Genomic DNA, 20,703 nt, shown 5'->3' with positions numbered 1-20,703 from the left:
TAATTTGGGGTTCAGAATGAAATTGCACCAACAGTGAATCATTTATTACTAGAAATCTGTAAAAAAAAAAAAAAAAAGAAAAGAAAAGAAAAGGAAAAAAAGGCCACAAATTAGTGAAAATATTTGTTAAAATGTTGGCAGGAGTCTACTTTTTCTTTTCCAGTAACGATAACGATACCGAAACCTCGAGCGTGAGCCGATATCGATATCCATCTGATATTATTTTCTTTAAAACCTTCTCAGCTTTATAATGACATTTTAAACACAAAAAAAAAACCCCACAAAACTCGTAACTTTCACACAACAATCACTTCGACTGCAAATATGCAAATATGATCAATATAATAAAGTGTAAATATGATAAAAATCTCTTTATATGTAAACATTTCTCATTCCAAATCAAATCTTTGATCTTAGATTAGATCTGATCAAATTTATTTATTTATTTATTTATTGTTTTTCCTCAGATATCTGACACACTTTGTTCTTGTTCAAATTTGTAGCGAGATGTTTGTTTTTGACGGATATTAAAATTCCACGGAAAACAGACTCCCGAAACGTTTGGATATAAACAGACGTGTTGATTGTTTCATTATTGTTAAGAGGAATTCTGTGATGAGAAATGAACTGAACACTAACCCTGCCGTGTGTGTGTGTGTGTGTGTGTGTGTGTGTGTGTGTGTGTTTTTCCCCCATAAGGACCAGTACCAGCTGTGTTACCGAGCAGCTCTGGAGTATCTGGGGAGTTTCGACCACTATGCAACGTAACACTGCGGGACTTCAGCTACCGGGAACAACAACAGAAAAAAAAAAAGAAAGAAAGAAAAACACTTCAGAGTGTGTGTGTGTGTGTGTGTGTGTGTGTGTGTGGCTCACATCTCACACACACACACACACACAAACATGATACACAACACAGCTTTTTTCCTGACTGACTCACATTCAGATTCAGCAGCTCTGAACTCTTAATTTTTCACACACACACACACACACACACACACACACAACGGCTACTGGTAGCTTTTTTTTTTTTTTAATCATTATAAAATTTTATTCTGACTTTTATTTAGAATATTTTGATGTTTTTATTAATCGTTTAACATCTTTGTCGTCTTAACGGCCTCTGCGCCTTTTCCTTTTCCACAAAAAGGGTACTGTTGTTTTTTTTTTTTTAATTTAATTTTAATTGTAATTTTATTTCCCTTTCTTGTTTTATTTTTTTTTTAGGTTGTTTTAGCACACAGGGCGTGTGATTTTAACACGTACTAATACAAGAGGACCACTGTTCGTTCTCAGAGCTGCTGTCGGATTTAATTCATAACACCTTACTATTTTTTTCATTTCTTTTATATATGATTTGTAATTTTTTTTTATTGTTATTGTTATTGTTATTATTATTATTATTCGGCGAATCGCAGCGGGTTAACTTTCTGTTTCTTTGTAGAAAAGAAAATACTGAGAAAAAAAAAAAAAATCAAGAGATACGTACAACAGTGACACTAAACACACGCCACGACGGAGCTTCGCACGTAAAGGCGTGCGCCGATATTCGATTTCTTTTTATATCGCGATAATAGTTTTATCACAATGTTATATCAGTGTTGTCTGTAAGAATTCAAAAAATAAATAAATAAAACAAACAAATTTACATCCACTGGTTCCATAACTGCTAATGCTACTCCTGTTGATTGGGCGGAGCTGGGTCATGTGACTAGCCCCTCCTGTGGAATGTTCGTTAACGAGATCCGTGTTAAATATCGTGATATACGGCGTATTGGATTATCGGCGCGCGCCTATACGAGGCGTTCAAATCTATCAAACTAACGATATGTTTTGATCCTGAATCTAATTTCTCATCCAAGTGTACAGTATTAACCACTCCACAAGTGAACTTTTTATACAGAAATATAGATATATATATAAATATAAATATATAAATATACACATATAAATATGAGAAATTATAAATATTATTCATATAGTATATAAACAGCTACAGATATCTGATCAGTCGTCGATTCTCCGGACGAACGTGATCGGGACGTACCAACTACAGAGAGAGAGAGAGAGAGACTGCTGGGGGTGAATCTGTATTAATCCTGCGAAAAGTAATATCTACTGTATTAATCCTAACACACACCACACACATGGTTGTGTCTGAGTGTGTGTGAGTGAGTGTGTGTGAGTGTGTGTGAGTGTGTGTGTGTTCTCTCTGATGAAGCACAGCGGAGGCCTGATTATAACCACACACTACGTTGGCCAAAAGTTTCCTTTTTACCTTGTGAATGGTTCGTGCTGTAGGGGTTTAAATCTGTTGTATACGCACTCTGTTTTCTATTCGTTATTAAGAAGAAGAAGAAGAAGAAGAAGAAAAAAAAACTGGAATTCAAAAACTTGATGTTAATAAAGTTGAATAATTGTTTTGGGGAATTTTTTTTTTTTGTACAACACTGACGTCTGAAGTGTCTTTTTGTGTCGTTTGTTTTTCTCGACTCTATAAATCCGTGAAATGGTTTAATCAAAGGAAAACTCCACCCTGAAAAAAAACACACACATTATACACAAGATGTTTATACTGAAGCGTATATTGCGCTGACTTGCTGCTGTGTTTTCGTCGTTTCATTATTCAGACGTTAGCGGTTGTGTGGCGCTCCGTTACTATGGAGATAAAAATTTTGACGATCTCAAAGGGGCCAGGTTTCGCCGTTAGCGCTGAGAAGCGAAAAAGAACGAGAGCTTCTTTCCTCACTCGACGTTTTCCAGAAGCGTCGTACTGATGAGAAATCCAGCGCAGAACCTTGTTGAGACATCTGCGCAGACGCTGGCCTCGCCGTCCCAGAATGCAATGCAGCTCTGTCAGCTCAGCTAGTTAGCGCCCTACGTGATGACGAGCGCGATGGCGATGAAGTTTACTGCAGTGTTAATGTGGAAGATGAAGCTTTGGAAGCTGATCTGTTTGAGCAGAGTGTACAGATTAAAACACTAAAGCGCCGCCGCATTACTCTCTTTAGGTAAAGAGAGCGAAGGGTGTGAGGGCTATCAGCACGGCATTGTGGGTAATGTAGGAAACCAAAGTGAAAATAAAGCAATATATTTATACTAAAGAAATCATGACAGAATAAATCTCAGCTGCTGTTGAAGTTAATTATTAAATTGAATGTGCAAATCGTTCAGGGTGAAATTTTCCTCTCAGAATTTTTTCCTGCTGCAGAACAGAGTGTAAAGATTCCAGATGTTTTTGGTATTTGCTCAAGATACACGAGAACTAATGATGTTCCTCAGGACAGAACGATAACATCATTATATAGTCACGTACAGTACTGAGTGAAAGTCCGAGGCACGTGAAGAAATGCTATAAATCAGCGATGCCTTCAGAAATAATGAAATTAAACATTCGTACTTAAACACATCCACTTTTAAAAGCAGTAAACAGTGATAAACTAAGCGAAGGGAATATTCAGTGTATGAACGCTTTGCTGTTTAAAAATGCAGAAGTCTCACGTACACTGTTTGCAGTTTTATAAGGAAATGAATGAGCTGGAGGTTTTTCTCAGCATCTTGCAGAAGCAGTTGCAGTTTTTCTCGCGACTCTGACGGTTTCACCTGTTTCTGATTTTGCAGATAAACTCAGATAGACTTCATTATGACTTTTGTCTGAAAAGTCGTGTATTTTGTAATATGTCGCTTTCTTTATTGCGACACAAACATTTTCCTGTAACATTTAACTTTTTGTTGGAAAAGTAAAGTTGTAAAAATGTAAAAAAAAAAAAAAAAAAAGTTTACATTTTTTAAAAAAGTAAAAATGTTTCATTGACTCAATAATGCAGAAGTCATAAAATAAACATTTAAGATAAAATTTATATTAAAAAAAAAATTTCAGCTGCCTAAGACTCGGGCACATTACTGCATTTTTAGGGTTTTTTTTTAAAGGGAAATGAAGTCCCGGGATCCAGGACAGGAAGTGCCGGAAGTGAAAGTTCAACGTCAGTCTCTGCCTCGTCCATGTTTTCCAAACCAGACCAGGAACTCTTTGAGGAACTGTGTAGTTCTCGTTCAGGAGAGTTCCACATCTCGGTTAGTTGTTCAAAAGGTTCCTGAGGTGGAAATGTGGCTACAGACGGACGGCTTCCTTCATCACCGCTTGCTTTCTCGATCAGGAAAAGAGTCTCTGAGTCACTGCCTCAGCCTCGCTTCAGCCTCATGACATCACACACCTACCTCATTTCCCACACTGAGGTATAAAAAACGCTTTGATGTCTGTTAGATTCGAAACACTTCCTGATTGCATGCTTTTTAAATCCAGACTCAGGTCAGTGGGATGAAAAGGGGAGAGTAATGTTACTGATTGTTAATGTTACTGATGTTATTAATTCCTTCTTTCTTTCTTTCTTGGGGAAAATGCGAAACTTTCCGCAGCAGGAGCTCGGGATCAAAGCACCTCGTTCCCTGCAGTTCATACGCTGCGGAATTCTGGGAAATTAATTAGGAAATGAACTTAATTTATGGAAGTTTCACAGCGAAAATGCCAAAAGCGCCTCCTGTCTGTCAGAGAGAGGATTACAGGGTAACTTCGGTTATTTACAATGTAATATTTCATTGTTATATTAAAGTGTTTATTAAGTAAGGAATAAATTACTGTTCCTACAATGAGGTTGATTACTTTCCTAAAACAGCACGTTCCCAAAGTTTTATTCTTCTTATACCACATACTGAATACCACAGCATACTTTTTATCCATTTATAGCTACACATAAGACGTTTGTTCCTGTTCTCACTTACGTTACAGCAGCTGTAAACAGTCGTTCCCTCACCACCCTCTCTCTCTTTTCTCTCTCTTATCCTTAATAAAACAAAAAACAAGAAATCACTAAGAAGCGTAAACTCCTCTGTCCTGAAGATGTCGTAAAACTTAAAGTTACGGCTTTAACTCTGTTTCAAAGTGCTGACACTGGAGACTCCTTCCATAAATGTTTAATAAATAAACATCTCCTTACAGAAAACTTCACTTTATCTTTTTAATCTGTTTCTAATCAGTGAATCCTCCGCCGTACGAGTCCCTGTGAATGAACCGTTACTATAGAAACCATAACGTACTATAGTTAGAGCGAGCGGATTAATGTTAATAGAAACCTGTGATTTTCAGCTGCACTACTGTCAGAGCTGCTGCTATAGAAAACTAATCAACACCTCCTCTTCTGACCAATCACAATCCAGTATCTGAGTATGTAGCTGTAAGATGTTGTCAACATCTTTCCTTTTACTCATTGATGAGTTTGAGAATTACAGATTCATTATTTTTCTTCATTTTATGTCTTTTTTTTTTTGCTCCTCTGTGTAACCTAAAAGAAAAAATAATATCAAGTTAAAGTTATTTAACGTGTATCGTTTAATCTTCGAGATTATCACTAAGTCATAGTAGGAGTCTCAAATCAATCTCTTGTTTCTTATTTTAGTCTCTTAATACTTAATGCTGAATTTTCAGTCTAGATAGGAAATTAAAAAAAAAAATATATATATATATATATATATATATATATATATATATATATATATATATATATATATATATATATTACTACCTTTTCTTTGTTTCGAGCCTTTTTTCAGTGAGAGAGATACTCAATTTTTGAGAGTTATATATAAGTTGTCACATTTGACCAAACTGCGTCGCTGTGAGCACAAAAGACTGAATCTGATTTTAATTGTGGATTTCCAGATTTCCAGAAAGAGACTGGAAAAGGGGAACTGAACTTTTTACAGATTTTTCAGAAAATCAGATTTTTTTAAGTGAATTTTAAGGACAAAAAACTCTGAAATAATGAAAAAATGATGAAAATAATGAAAAAATGAGAATTTATCAAAGATGACCTAAGTTTTTTTCTTTTTTTAATTCTTTACATTGTAATTTAAAATATATTGCTGTGTGTGTGTGTGTGTGTGTGTGTGTGTGTGTATGGTGTCCTGTGTTGGGTTTATTCCCGTCCAACTTCCACTGTTCCCGGGATACACTCCGAATCCACCACCACCCCGACCAGGATAAATCATTTACTGAAGATTAATGAATAAATGAAAGGAAATGAAATTGATAAAGAAAGTAGCAAGTGCCACTTGGGAACATAATTGTTTTTGTTCAGAGTCTAATCTCATTTGGTTTTAGATGTTTATTTTATAACTTCTGTGTTATTGGATCAGTAAAAAAAATATTTTAGAATTACTTTTCCAACTAAAAATTAAATGCTACAGAAAAATGTTTGTATCTCAGTAAAGAAAGTGATATATTACATCATACACCACTTTTCAGACAAAAAATCATAATGAAGTACTTTTGAGACAAAACAAAACAAAATGAAAGACTTGAAGAACCGTGTCAGATTCTCCAAGATGCTCAGAAAAACTTCCAACCAATTTCCTTATAAAACTCCACAGTATCAGATACTGATGCTCTTTTAAACACAAAGGGTCGTGACCTCAACTCGAGGCTTCGTTTCCTTCAGTACTGTTTACTGCTTTTTCACACAGTTCATTCATGATAGAAAATTTAATTTACTCTAATTTTTTTATTAATAATTATAATATAGTTGTTGTTATTATTATCATCAACAACAACTATATTATTATTATTGTATTTATTATAGTTGTTGTTGTTAATAATAATAATAATAATAATAACAAGGCAACAACAACTACTATACCATTATTATTATTATTGTTGTTATTATTGTTGTTATTATTAACAATAACTTTATTATTATTAAAATTATATAGAAATTTAAGGCTGCTTTTAGGAACACAAGCTGTAAATCACCTCCAAATCACTTTTTTTTCATAATTATATCTTTACAAACTTTCTTTCTACATAAAATCCCAGCGCTGCTGAAAAAAAACAATAAAACAATCGTGGAAATTCTAATGCTTTCCACTACAAATACTATTAAAAACCATTAAAACCATTAAAACTATTACCATCACCAATACTGGTCCTTAATGGGATCCACTAGACAAAACATGCCACCAATAGAAGGCAATAAATTACCAGTAGAGACCCACAGAGATCGTTAGAGTTTCCATTAAAATCAATACAATTCCCATTAAAACCATTAAAACCATTACAAACTCTATGAGGGTTTCTATTGGGTTTTTTTTTTCAGCTGGGAAATTAAATAAAATATTTTGTGCCAGACTCCAAAGGACACATTTTTTAAAAGACTTTTTCAAATTAAAGATAGATTTTCTTTAACCTTTAAAATTTGCTTAAACACAACAATCCTAAACTACATCAAATTTTGTAAATATCAGGAATATTGTTATATTTTAAATATTTCAGAGCTAAATATTTATAATGTTTTATATCTTATACCTTTTTCCCCTTATTCCACCACATGGACAATCCATTATCTTTTTAATGTAGTACATGATCTTTAGAATAAACACAAACTCGAAAGTAAAAAAGACATGCAATTTTAAGTAATAATAATAATTTTAAAAAAACAACATAAATAAATAAATAAACAAATAATCTGAATGTTTGAACACAATTTATGCAAAAAAAGATTTAATCTCATTTCATTATTCTTGAATGGATTTGTGCTTTTACAGCATTTCTTTATATTTTCCTAAGACTTAAAATACTAAAATTATTTTTATTTATATTATATTAATATATTTGTTTGTTGAAAGAAAACAAAAGCATATAGATAAATAAACTAGTCAAAAGCAGGCTACGAGTATGTTTTACAGTTAATATGTGGCAGCAGGAATGACCTCATAACTATTCGAACAACATTTTTAAGAAATTTTGGTCATTAAATAAACAAACAAACAGAAAAATAAACACAAAAATACGGGGGTTTTGTTGTTGTTGTAGTAGTGAGTATTAATCCCCAATCTGGCAACCCGGGACGTGACTGCGCTGTGATTGGTTATGGCTCCTCTTTGCCATAGTAAACAAATCCACAGCGCGCATGCGCAGTGCTGAGCTAATGGAGGTTACGGGTTTCGGCTTTTAAACGTCCGGTGTTGAGCGAAGTGACTGAACATCGCTAAAGCCTCAGGGGGAAATTCCTCGCAGTTTATTCGACATCAGCGGTAAGTACTTCTGCATTTACACCATGAACTCTTTCCAAAATCAGCGCGCTTTCTTCTTTACGCTAATATTTGAACATCCTGTACGGAGTTGAGCTAGCTAATGCTACCTAGCTAACCGCTAGCACTGGAGAGTATTGCTCGCTAAAGCTAATCTCGGCTAATAAATCAACTTTTCCCGCGTCTCTTCTCTTTATTTCTGCGTTTTAGTTCACGATGTTGTTAAGCTTTTAAACTGTAACAGTAATGTCCGCTGAATGTTTTCGCATTTCCGGGACGTGTAACATCACGGCCTAGCTAGCATGCTAAGTTAGCATTAGCCGTAAGACTTTTTAAAGAGACGCTTGTTTTAGCCAATCAGCGTTTAGAGTGGCGCGACTGGAGGGGCGTGGCTAAGACGGGGCGTGGCTTATTGTGTATTGTGTACACAGATGCGTTAAGTGAAGTTACACCGCTGTGTGTGTGAGTGTGTGAGAGTGTGAGTGTGTGAGAGTGTGAGTGTGTGAGAGTGTGAGTGTGTGAGAGTGTGTGTGTGTGAGAGTGTGTGTGTGTGTGAGATAGCTTAGCCATTTAGTGTACAATACTGTGTGTTATTTATAAAATATTTTATTTATTATATCAGTTATTATAATAAAAAAAAAAATCACCCTACGTGATGAAAGTTGTATTAAATTAGTGACTCTAGTCTTTTCTGTAAAATTAATTACTTCTTGGGTATGTTAAATAAATAAATAAATAAATAAATAACGTGGAGCATAAGATAAAGGCTTGTTCCAGTTATATTATAAATGCACCGTCTAAAACATTTATAATAATTATAATAATAATAACATTGTTGTTGTTGTTATTGTTGTTGTAGTATTAAAAAATTTAATACTGATGGTCATCATTATCATTATTATTATTATTATTATTAACAACAACTGTAATAATAACCACAATAATATAGTTGTTTTTGTTGTTATTATTATTGTTGTTGTTATTATTGTTGTTGTTATTATTGTTGTTATTATTATTATTACAGTTGTTGTTGTTGATGATAATAATAATAATATAGTTGTTTTTGTTGTTATTATTGTTGTTATTATTAACAATGACTTTATTATTATTATTATTATTTTTAAAAACTATAATAATAATAATCAGTTAATTTTTTTTGTACTACAGTGTTGTGAACATGTCAATACTCTAATTTTAGTCCTCTTAAGTCTTTTGTTTATTTAATTTAAATTGTAAATTAATGTTAAATATAATCATATGTTAAAATAAGTTATTTTTAATACAGCAGTGTAATAAACTTTAATAACAAAATAAAATTCAATAATCTGGTTTTGAATCATTTTCATGTTGTAACATGTTGACACTGTTGTTGTTGTTGTTTTTGTTTATTTGTTTGTTTGTTTGTTTGATGTCGTTGCAGGAACATTCTGTTGAACTAAAGTTATAAAAAATATTTATAATGTTGAAAAGGATAAAACTGAGAGCTGAGAACTGATTATTCATGAATATTAGATGTAATTGTTTTTATAATTTCTGATAAATCATAAAGTTTTAAACTTCAGTCGTAAAGTTATAAATGTTTTTCAGGTTGACGTTTAATTCACGTTTTTCAGCTGTGATTAAAGCGTCTGTCTGCCTTTAGGATCGGATCTGCCGGGAGCGAGGATGGCGTCCGACTCGCCGTCTTCCTCCTGTAAAGGGATCATGACGTTTTACCCGACGATGGAGGAGTTTAAGAGCTTCAGCCGCTACGTGGCGTATATGGAGTCTCAGGGAGCGCACAGAGCCGGACTGGCCAAGGTACAGCGCGGGAAAGATAAAGCGCAGAGTCGGGAAACATCCGATCACAGCGCCGCGAGTCGCTTCTACAGATACGATAAACCAGCTCACTAACAAACTCCAAGCAAAACAGGGTTAGAGAGAGAGAGAGAGACAGAGAGAGAGAGAGACAGAGAGAGAGAGAGAGAGAGAGACAGAGAGAGAGAGAGACAGAGAGAGAGAGAGACAGAGAGAGAGAAATAAGAGAGACAGACAGAGAGAGAGAGAAATAAGAGAGAGAGAAAGAGAGAGACAGACAGAGAGAGAGAGAAATAAGAGAGAGAGAGAGAAATAACAGAGAGAGAGACACAGAGAGAGAGAAATAAGAGAGAGAGACAGAGAGAGAGAAATAAGAGAGACAGAGAGAGAGAGAAATAAGAGAGAGAGAGAGAGAGACAGACAGAGACAGACAGACAGAGAGAGAGAGAGAAATAAGAGAGAGAGAAAGAGAGAGAGAGAAATAACAGAGAGAGAGAGAGAAAGAGAGAGAGAGAAATAACAGAGAGAGAGAGACAGACAGAGAGAGAGAGAAAAGAGAGAGAGAGATAAGAGAGAGAGACAGAGAGAGAAATGAGAGAAAGAGAGAGAGAGAGAAATAAGAGAGAGAGAGAGAGAAATAAGAGAGAGAGAGAGAGAAATAAGAGAGAGAGAGACAGAGAGAAAAATAAATAAGAGACAGAGATAGATAGATAAATAAGAGAGATAAAATAGATAAATAAGAGATAGATAGATAGATAGATAGATACATAGATAGATAAATAAGAGATAGATAGATAGATACATAGATAGATAAATAAGAGAGATAGATAGATACATAGATAGATACATAGATAGATAAATAAGAGATAGATAGATAGATAGATAGATACATAGATAGATAAATAAGAGAGATAGATAGATAGATAGATAAATAAGAGAGAGAGATAGACAGAGAGATGGATTAATGAAAAATTTGACACATTTTTTCTAAACTTCTAAAAAAGAAATTATCATTGAAAAGTTTTTCATCATTAATTAAAACTTATCAAACGTATCGAATCGATCGCTTACAGAAACTGTAATTATTATTATATATTTATTTATTTATTTTATATAGGTATATAAAGTACGGGCTGAGCGATATTTTCACAATATACCGACAGCAATACTGTTACATTTCTAAAAAAAAAAAAAGTTATAAATGATGATAAATTTGTTTGCTAGTAATTAATAATAAATTAATAATGTCTTTTTATCTTCATATTTAAAAAAAGAACATTTTATATACAATAAAAAAATTGTAAATAAATATAAAATATTGTTTAAAAAAAAAAAAAAGAAGAAGCTAAAAGAGGAAAAAAACATATTTCTTTAAATAAAAAAGTAACTTCTTTTTTTAAAAAAAATGTTAAAAAAGATAAAGTGTAGAGTTTTTATCATCACATCAGCTGCTTCCGGTCGGTGCGTAAACTTTAATAAAGGTTTCACTGATATTAACGAAGTCTCCGAAAAGTACATCGTGATATAATTAACGGCGATATCGGTATCATCATCGCATCGCTCGGCTGTAGTATTAATGCCGCGTGCGTTACTGTAGCAGCGTATACGGTGTGCGTGATCGCGTGACGTTCGTCCACAGATCGTCCCTCCGAAGGAGTGGAAGCCCAGACGCTCGTACGACGACATCGACGACTTGTTGATCCCGGCGCCGATCCAGCAGGTGGTGACGGGTCAGTCCGGACTCTTCACACAGTACAACATCCAGAAGAAGCCCATGACCGTGAAGGAGTTCCGCAAGACGGCCAACAGCGACAAGTGAGTCTGCACTCGCACTCGCGCTAACACTCGCGCTAACACTCAGGCTAACACTCGCGCTAACGCTCAGGCTAACGCTCAGGCTAGCACTCGCACTCAGGCTAACGCTCAGGCTAACACTCTTACTCAGGCTAACATTCAGGCTAACACTCAGGCTAACACTCAGGCTAGCACTCGCACTCAGACTCCCGCTGACACTCTTGCTAACTCTATCGCTGACGCTCTCGCTAACTCTATCGCTGACGCTCTCGCTAACTCTATCGCTAACACTCGCACTCAGGCTAGCACTCGCACTAACACTAACACTCGCGCTCAGACTCTCGCTAACACTCTATCGCTAACACTCGTGCAGACACTCTATCGCTAACACTCTATCGCTAACACTCGTGCAGACACTCTATCGCTAACACTCTATCGCTAACACTCTATCGCTAACACTCGTGCAGACACTCTATCGCTAACACTCTATCGCTAACACTCTATCGCTAACACTCTATCGCTAACACTCGTGCTGACACTCTATCGCTAACACTCTATCGCTAACACTCTATCGCTAACACTCTATCGCTAACACTCGCACTCAGGCTAGCACTCGCACTAACACTCGCGCTCAGACTCACAGTAACACACACTCACACTAACATTAACACTCACAGTAACATCTCATTTCAGTTATCGCTACTTTTACCAAAAGCTCAGGAATTACACCGGAGTTAAAAAGTGATCTGATGTTCGATGCTTTAGAGGTTTCAGTTTTTCAGCTGACGGAGGAACTAAAGCACGAAAGGGTTTCAATCGTCAGAAATCCAGATTTCATCGCAGAAGCGTCGTTCCGTCGCAGTGGTGACGATTCTCCGAGTTTACCGTCTTCTCCCCTCGCCGCAGGTTCTGCAGCCCTCGCTACGACGACTTCGAAGAGCTCGAAAGGAAGTACTGGAAAAACGTGACCTTCAACCCTCCGATCTACGGAGCCGACGTGAACGGGACGCTCTACGACCCCGTGAGTGGTTTAATAATTAATAAAAGTTTTTTTTTATCAAGTCGTGTCTCGGTTACGGCGGGATTTACAGAGTAGACGGTACGTTTGCGCCCACATCAGGACGTCGACGAGTGGAACGTGGGCCGCTTGAACACCATCCTGGACACGGTGGAGAACGACAGCGGCATCACCATCGAGGGGGTGAACACGCCCTACCTGTACTTCGGCATGTGGAAGACCACGTTCGCTTGGCACACGGAGGACATGGACCTCTACAGCATTAACTACCTTCACTTCGGCGAACCGAAGTCATGGTGCGTCTCCTGTGTGTGTGTGTGTGTGTGTGTGTGTGTGTGTTTTGTCGGAAACGTCATCCCGGAAAACATTTCATTCATTTCTAAAAATCCTTCGCAGGTATAGCGTGCCTCCGGAGCACGGGAAGAGACTGGAGCGTCTCGCGAAAGGTAATTCAATCCCGTCTCCCATCATACACGACCCTGAGTAATCAAAACCCACGTTCCTCTTCTAATGTTTAGGATTCGCAATCTCCGTCTTTCCGCTGAAGGACTGCGAACGGTGCAATTCCGAGATTTGGGATTCACCAGATAACCCGGTGGTCATGTGACGTAAATCATTAGAGCGTCGATACGTTGCGGAAAATCGGTGCTAAACTAATCTGAACGGAAATGTCCTGTGAAATAGTTTTACACCAGATTAAATTGTTGATCCGTTATTGCGTTAAAAAAGTAGTTAAATTGAAAACGTAAAAGTGTCGTGTTTGGATTTTGTGGGATTAGTATTTTATTTTATTTTATTTATTTATTTTACTTCTGTCATTGTTGCATAGTGACAGAAACACGATGATTTTTAATTTGACGATTTTTAACGTTAAGCAGCTTTTTTTGTTTTGTTTTTGTTTTTTTTAAAATATTTTAAAGATGTGATGTGGTATCTCGGCTTCTTATTTGTTTAGACTCCTATATTATTGACTTTCTGTCTGTGCGATGATTTAAAAATATGTATATATATATATATTTTTTTTTAATTATTTGTGGTAATAACACTTGGTGGTTTTTTTTTTTTTTTTTTTTTCGATATTCATGGCTGATTTCAGTTCATTTGCATTTTATCGCCTCCTACTGGATATATTTTTGAACTGCAGTTAAAATAAAATGTAAAGTTCAGGTTAAAATTTAAACGTAAATGACGCTAGTCGTAATTCCGACTCTTATCCTCGCGCAGGATTTTTTCCCGGAAGTTCTCAAAACTGCGAAGCTTTTCTCAGACACAAGATGACTCTGATCTCTCCCTCCATTTTGAAGAAATACGGCATCCCTTTTGAAAAGGTGAGCGTTCGTATAATCGATTTTCGCCTTCGATTACGATTCGTTTCTCACTCGATGACGCGTTTTGGCGTGTTTTTTATATTTTTAGATCACTCAGGAAGCTGGAGAGTTTATGGTGACGTTCCCGTACGGCTACCACGCCGGATTCAATCACGGATTTAACTGCGCCGAGTCGACCAACTTCGCCACGCAGCGATGGATCGATTACGGAAAGCAGGCCATTCTGGTGAGATCGATTTTCAGTTTCGTTTCCGTCTCGCGCGTTCTGTTTTGCGTAAATTTCACGCCTGACGCTCCGCCGCGCTCTCCGCCGCAGTGTTCCTGTCGGAAGGACATGGTGAAGATCTCCATGGACGTGTTTGTGAGGAAGTTCCAGCCCGAGCGCTACGAGTTGTGGCTGGCGGGGAAGGACAACGCTCCCATCGATCACACCAAACCCACTCCAGAGGCGGCGGAATTCCTCGGAGGCAAGAAAGGAAACTTCGGCCATCGAGAGCCTTGTACACAGAACCAGAGCAACGACTCGTCTAAAAAAAGGTCAAAATAAAATCCGTCTATCTTTTAGGAATGTAGATTCTGTCCAGGTCGATGTTCCGGCGCCAGGTTTTGTGTCCTTTAACGCTATTGTCCCTTTAACGCTATTGTCCCTTTAACGCTATTGTCCCTTTAACGCTATCGTCCCTTTAACGCTATTGTTCCTTAAATATTATTGTCCCTTTAACGCTATTGTCCCTTTAACGCTATTGTCCCTTTAACGCTATTGTCCCTTTAACGCTATCGTTGCTTTAACGCTATCGTCCCTTTAACGCTATCGTTGCTTTAACGCTATTGTCCCTTTAACGCTATCGTCCCTTTAACGTTATCGTCCCTTTAACGCTATCGTCCCTTTAACGCTATCGTTGCTTTAACGCTATTGTCCCTTTAACGCTATCGTTGCTTTAACGCTATCGTCCCTTTAACGCTATCGTCCCTTTAACGTTATCGTCCCTTTAACGTTATCGTCCCTTTAACGCTATCGTCCCTTTAACGCTATTGTCCCTTTAACGCTATCGTTGCTTTAACGCTATTGTTCCTTTAACGCTATTGTTCCTTAAATATTATTGTCCCTTTAACGTTATCATTGCTTTAACGCTATTGTCCCTTTAACGCTATTGTCCCTTTAACGCTATTGTCCCTTTAACGCTATCGTTCCTTTAACGTTATTCCTATGAATAATAATTTCTGCACTAACTCGGATCATCATTTATTTATTTTTTCCTTAATGTTGTAGCTAAAGTTAAATGATGCGTGATATTGAATAATTTCGCTCCGTGTGTGTTCTCAGCGTGGCCAAACAGAGAATCGGTACCAAGCGGCACCGTGTGTGTTTGGAGGTACCGGATGACGTTCTACCGAAGAGCGACGCGCCGTATGACGACTCGGAGTACGGGAAGAAGGGACGCCTGTCTCCACGCGCCGATCCGAGCCGGGACAACACCGGTGCGTTCCTCACACCGCTCTCCTCCTCGTAACGCACAATTCTTTCTTTCTCTCAATTTCTTTCTGTTTCATTGCTTTCTTTCTTCTTCCATTTATTCTCTCTCTCTCTCTGTTTCCTGTCTCCTTCTTTCTTTCTTTCCATCTCTCTATCTTTTTGTTTGCATCTATTTTTCTCTCTCTCTCTTTGTCTGTTTGTTTGTCTAATCTGTCTGTCTGTTTCTTTCTCTCTCTACGTCTCTCTTTCTATTTGTCTACTTATCTGTCTATCTCTGTGTTTCTGTCTATTTGTTTTTTTTTCTTTCTTTCTTTCTACTTCTCTTCATCTTTCTCTTTCTGTCTCTCTGTCTGTCTGTGGCTTCGTCTCTGTTTATCTAGCTGCCTGTCTGATCTATCCGATCTATCTAATCACTGGAGTGCAGTGAATGTGAACGTGCTTTATTTTGGTTTCAGAGTGCAGCAGTCAGTCGAGTGTAAAATCTCCAGACGGCAGGAAGTGGCTGAAGCTCGGCGATCGTTCCGAGAGGGCGGTCTGCGTTAAGTCGGAGAACGCCGCTGTGACCTCGGGCTCGGCCGCGGCGTGTCCTCAGGCCCAGAGGAAAGGCCACCTGTCCATCGCCACCGTCCCCATGGCCCCTCACTGCCTCTCCGCCCTGCCCTGGACCTCCAGCAAGCCCGGGGTGGCCAGCCTGCTCTTCCACAGGACCCTGAGCCCCTCCGACGCCCTGCAGGTCCACACCTACGCCGCCAAAGCCTCGCTCTGCAAACCTCAACCTCCCAGGGTCCAGGACTTCAGGAAGTCCGAGTCCGAGTCCGAGTCCGAACCCACACCTGAGCTGAAACCCAGCGCAGACACTCCAGAACACAGCGCGGACACACACGAGGTGAGGAGCTCACACACACACACACACACACACACATACACATGAGGTGAGGAGCTCACACACTCACACACACACACATACATACACACACACATATACACACATACACACACATACACATGAGGTGAGGAGCTCACACACTCACATATACACACACATACACACACACACACACACACACACACATATACATACATACATACACACACTAGCACATGGTGAGGAGCTCACACACTCACATATACACTCACATACACACACACACACACACACACACACATACATACATACATACATACATACACACACTAGCACATGGTGAGGAGCACACACACTCACATATACACTCACATACACACACACACACACACGAGGTGAGGGGCTCACACACTCACATACACACACACACACGAGGTGAGGGGCTCACACACTCACATACACACACACACACACACACACACACACACACACACACACACACACACATATATACACACACACTCACAAGGTGAGGAGCTCACACACACACATATACACATATATATACACACACAGGAGGTGAGGAGCTCAGACACACACACACACACACAAGGTGAGCAGACATACACTCATATGTGGTGAGGAGCTCAGACACACACTCGCACGTGGCGAGGAGCTCTCACACACACACACACACTCACACCTCGATATCATCATAAATTATGTCACTATACTGTAATATTTTAAAAATAAATTGAATTAAACTGACTTGAAGCAGCTGATGTTCTGATCTGATGTTAAAATTCTGTACTTCATTTTTACAGTTTCTCAGTTTCGGTGGTTAATTTTTTTTATTATTCTTTATAAATCAAAAATACATTTTTTACCCATTTTTTACACTTTAAAACGAAGTTCCTGCTGTGAACACCGGATGTCACTATAACACAAACCTGAATCCCAAACCCGCCGAGCTCTCGCTCTCGCTCTCCTCCTCGTTAATTCTGCGTTAATGTTACTGAGCGAAATCAAATAAACAAGAAAGGAGACAAAATAAAATGCTTCACCTCTACAGTAACAGGAACCACAAATACACAATTAATCATATTTAATAAACAAATACAAATAAGCACAAATTAAATCCTTGCACAAACGTCATTTAATATGCTTTTCTTTAAAAAAAAAAAAAAGAGAGAGAAGTGAGTAGAATCTCGTTAAGTGAACGTTTACGCGATATATATATATACGCGATAATGTTTGTTAAATCGTTAACACGTAGACAACAAGCGAATACACTGAAAGTCGCTTTAAAGTGACGTGTTTATAAGAGAGAACGTCTCGTCTCAGACCAGGGTTTTATTTACACCTCCTTTCTTTTCTCGCTTCTCAGAGGGAGGAGCTAAGAAGCGAAGAGGCGTGGTTAAAGAAATGATTATTAGCGCATGGATTCATTAGATTAGCGTTTTAATTCTCTCTCCTAGCCTGTGGTTTGGGATTCTGTTTTTCTTTCAGTACGAGAGCTTTAAAAGGAGCTATATCTGTTTTTTTTTTATTTTTTTTTTATTTTAAAAGTTTCTGATGATTAAGTCTGAGAGCTCTCCCCGGTCCTCGATGCTCGTCTGTCCGTACGGTAACACGACGGTTTAGATGTAGACGCTTTAGGTTTGGATGTTAAAGCCGGCGTTCTGTTCACCGCAGGAGGAAACGGAAGATGAGAAGGAGAACAAGAGCATGAAGAGGACGCTGCAACCCCTCAGCAATCTGCCTCACCTCCACCCGCTGCTCAGAGAGAGCTCCAGCGATGAAGGTTACATTCCACTAAATGATGCGTGTACCGCCGTGTGCATAAGTTTTCACCCCCCTTTTGAACTTTTCCGCATTTTGTAACGCTAGTTATCTGGAACTGAAATGGACTTCACTGGGAATCATATGTCATGAATCTCAAGTTTGCAAAATTATTAAAAAAAAAAAAGTTTAAAAAGTTAATATTTGCCCCCTGTTGCTGTGAAACCTCTAGAATGCGTTCTGGTTTCGACCATATCGCCATTAGATAACAGCAACGACTGGTTTCCATGGCTGCAGCATGGCGACAGATTCAGTTTTCACTTTCCGTAGCCGTGGAAACCAGTCACTAAGGACCCGTCCACAGCACAAGTCCCGGATGATCCGATTAAAAGTGGACAGCGCCATGTACAGGTGCGAACGGGGTCCAGTGTGTTTCAGAGACGCGTCGGGATCCGATCACTCGAACCACTGTATCGCAAACGCAGAAGCGTCTCGATGCGTCCCAGACAGCGGCAAAAGAGCGCCAGGAAATACGTAACGATTGCGCTGAACAGTACTCAAAGAAACTCGTTTAATTGTAAGCGTCTTTGAATAAATTGCTTTGATTTCATTGAAGGAATAATGTAAATATAATTCCAGTCAACACATTATAAACCTCAGCGTTGTAGCGAACACGTCAGTGCAGCGTTTTAAACAGCAGACGCGTTAATTCGCTGAACGGAGGCGACCCGTGTGCAGGTAAAGTGTCATGTGACCTCAGTAGAAATACACCTGTTCCTGGTAAAATCCAGAGTTTGTACGTATACCTAACCGAATAGCACCATGTCGGGGGTCAATACTTATGCAAGGCACTGTATTGATACAGTTTTGATATTTCAGTCTAATTCACACTTTGTCCAAAGAAGTAGATTCAAATGTACATCCTGTATGTTTACACAGTCTCGTGTAATGAGTGTGTGTGTGTGTGTGTGTGTGTGTGTACAGAGCTGCAGGAGCAGGTGGAGATCGATGAGGACTCTCAGGAATCGGACCCCTGGGCCCGGCTACTCACGCCCCTCTGGCAGAAACGGATACTGCGCAGCTTTAAAGTCGAGCGGGAATTCAACCGGCGTGTGGGTCTCCAGCCTCCGTACTGCGCCGTGTGCAGCCTCTTCCACACGTACGAGCAGGTACAGACGAGCCGGCGACGAGGAGCGCGCCTTTCCTTCTAATGATGCACGAAGACAAAGCTAATCGAGATGCACAAATTAGAACCGTGATGCATCCAGCAACAATGGTGTAAAAAAAAAAAAAAAAAAAAGAATGGTCACCTTTGATTTATTTTGTGTTTGGACAAAATTGTAAAGGAATATTATTACGATCGGTATTAAATTCAAGAATTTTAGTCATCTCGGGATTCCACACGATATGATTTTGATTGTTAAGGCAGAGATTCGCGATTCGACGATACCGTTAAATCGATACGATACGATTCACAAGGCAACGATTCGATGTTTTGAGGATGCCACTGAATCTGATACGAAGCGATTTATTAGCGATACGTGACCAGGAATCTGTTAATTCGCAAATGATGATAACATACACGAGGACTGTGTTAAAAGTGTCAGAGTTACAGGCAGCTTGCTACTCTGATAGATTATTAACACAACAATTTATAAATGAGTTCTTATTTTATACTTATCCGGACTCGCAGCTTTCGCTCCGTCAGATTCACGCTCCGTGGCGTGTGTGTGTGTGTGTGTGTGCGCATGTGTGTCTCGTAAGCTCCGTCAGCTATAATCGCGCTCGCTCTTTCTCACCGGTTACGGGACTCACTGAAAGCACAAAGAGACACAAAGAAGTAGACTAGCGGTAATAAGATACAGGTGAGCATCATCACGCGTTACCTGCCGGTTCGCCGCGCCTCCTCTCCATCCACAGCTGACGCTCGACCACGCCCCCGCTGCCACAAAAAATTAATAATAGTACCGTCATTTCAGTCATCCAAATCATCAGAACTTTGTCTGTCAGATCATCAGATTTTCCACTAGTTAGTGAGTTAGCTTCTGTAACTAGTCTTTTATCTAGTCGCTTTGGCACGATCATCACCTCTAATCCTTATAAAATGGACGGCTGTTACTGAGTTTACAGCTAATGACTAACTGACTGCTATTGAATTATTGCTAAAGTTGCTTTAAAAGGATTCAGGTGTATTATCTAAAATGAAACAAAATGTGTAAACTGGTGTGTGTGTGTGTGTGTGTGTGTGAGATTGTGTGTGTGTGTGTTTGTGTGTGTGTGTGTGTGAGATTGTGTGCCTGTGCTACGGATGAACAGCTCTAACACCACGTCTGTGTCCATCTCCGGTTCTTCCCAGAGCGAGCTGAGAACTCTGATCCAGGGAACGTCTCTATCTCCCGGACAGGAGAAGCTGAGGACGAAGCCTCTGATCCCGGAGATGTGCTTCACGGGAAGTTCGGACGGACAGCTGTCCACTCCGAACCTGGACGAGGACGGCACCAGTCCTCTGGTCAGCTGCACGGTGTGCTCCGTGCGTGTACACACCAGTGAGTGATCAGAGATC

The 20,703-nt window shown here is 38.9% G+C and overlaps 2 protein-coding genes across 6 annotated transcripts in view; both read left to right on the top strand.

Annotated features, from left to right (window-relative positions):
• Positions 1 to 1,644, top strand: part of ptprfb (protein tyrosine phosphatase receptor type Fb) — a 201,502-nt gene extending 199,858 nt beyond the window's left edge. For all 5 annotated transcript variants that reach the window (XM_053227630.1, XM_053227633.1, XM_053227632.1 and 2 more), the window contains one exon: positions 700 to 1,644. In XM_053227630.1, the coding sequence (XP_053083605.1) occupies positions 700 to 768 (69 nt within the window). In that variant the 3' untranslated portion in view covers positions 769 to 1,644. The remainder of the gene's footprint in view (positions 1 to 699) is intronic.
• Positions 1,645 to 7,956: 6,312 nt separating this feature from the next.
• kdm4ab (lysine (K)-specific demethylase 4A, genome duplicate b) overlaps positions 7,957 to 20,703 on the top strand; it is a 31,075-nt gene continuing 18,328 nt past the window's right edge. The window contains exons 1-14 of the mRNA XM_034314691.2: positions 7,957 to 8,085; positions 9,725 to 9,882; positions 11,519 to 11,694; positions 12,580 to 12,694; positions 12,794 to 12,987; positions 13,088 to 13,137; positions 13,916 to 14,019; positions 14,108 to 14,245; positions 14,336 to 14,556; positions 15,344 to 15,498; positions 15,949 to 16,379; positions 18,054 to 18,162; positions 19,125 to 19,309; positions 20,497 to 20,686. Coding sequence (XP_034170582.1) covers positions 9,748 to 9,882; positions 11,519 to 11,694; positions 12,580 to 12,694; positions 12,794 to 12,987; positions 13,088 to 13,137; positions 13,916 to 14,019; positions 14,108 to 14,245; positions 14,336 to 14,556; positions 15,344 to 15,498; positions 15,949 to 16,379; positions 18,054 to 18,162; positions 19,125 to 19,309; positions 20,497 to 20,686 — 2,203 coding nt within the window. The 5' untranslated portion in view covers positions 7,957 to 8,085; positions 9,725 to 9,747. The remainder of the gene's footprint in view (positions 8,086 to 9,724; positions 9,883 to 11,518; positions 11,695 to 12,579; positions 12,695 to 12,793; positions 12,988 to 13,087; positions 13,138 to 13,915; positions 14,020 to 14,107; positions 14,246 to 14,335; positions 14,557 to 15,343; positions 15,499 to 15,948; positions 16,380 to 18,053; positions 18,163 to 19,124; positions 19,310 to 20,496; positions 20,687 to 20,703) is intronic.

The sequence above is a fragment of the Pangasianodon hypophthalmus genome, chromosome 21 (assembly GCF_027358585.1).
Source record: "Pangasianodon hypophthalmus isolate fPanHyp1 chromosome 21, fPanHyp1.pri, whole genome shotgun sequence".
NCBI lineage: Eukaryota > Metazoa > Chordata > Actinopteri > Siluriformes > Pangasiidae > Pangasianodon > Pangasianodon hypophthalmus.
The sequence above is the reverse complement of the archived record's forward strand: the minus strand, read 5'-3'. Positions and strand labels throughout refer to the sequence as shown.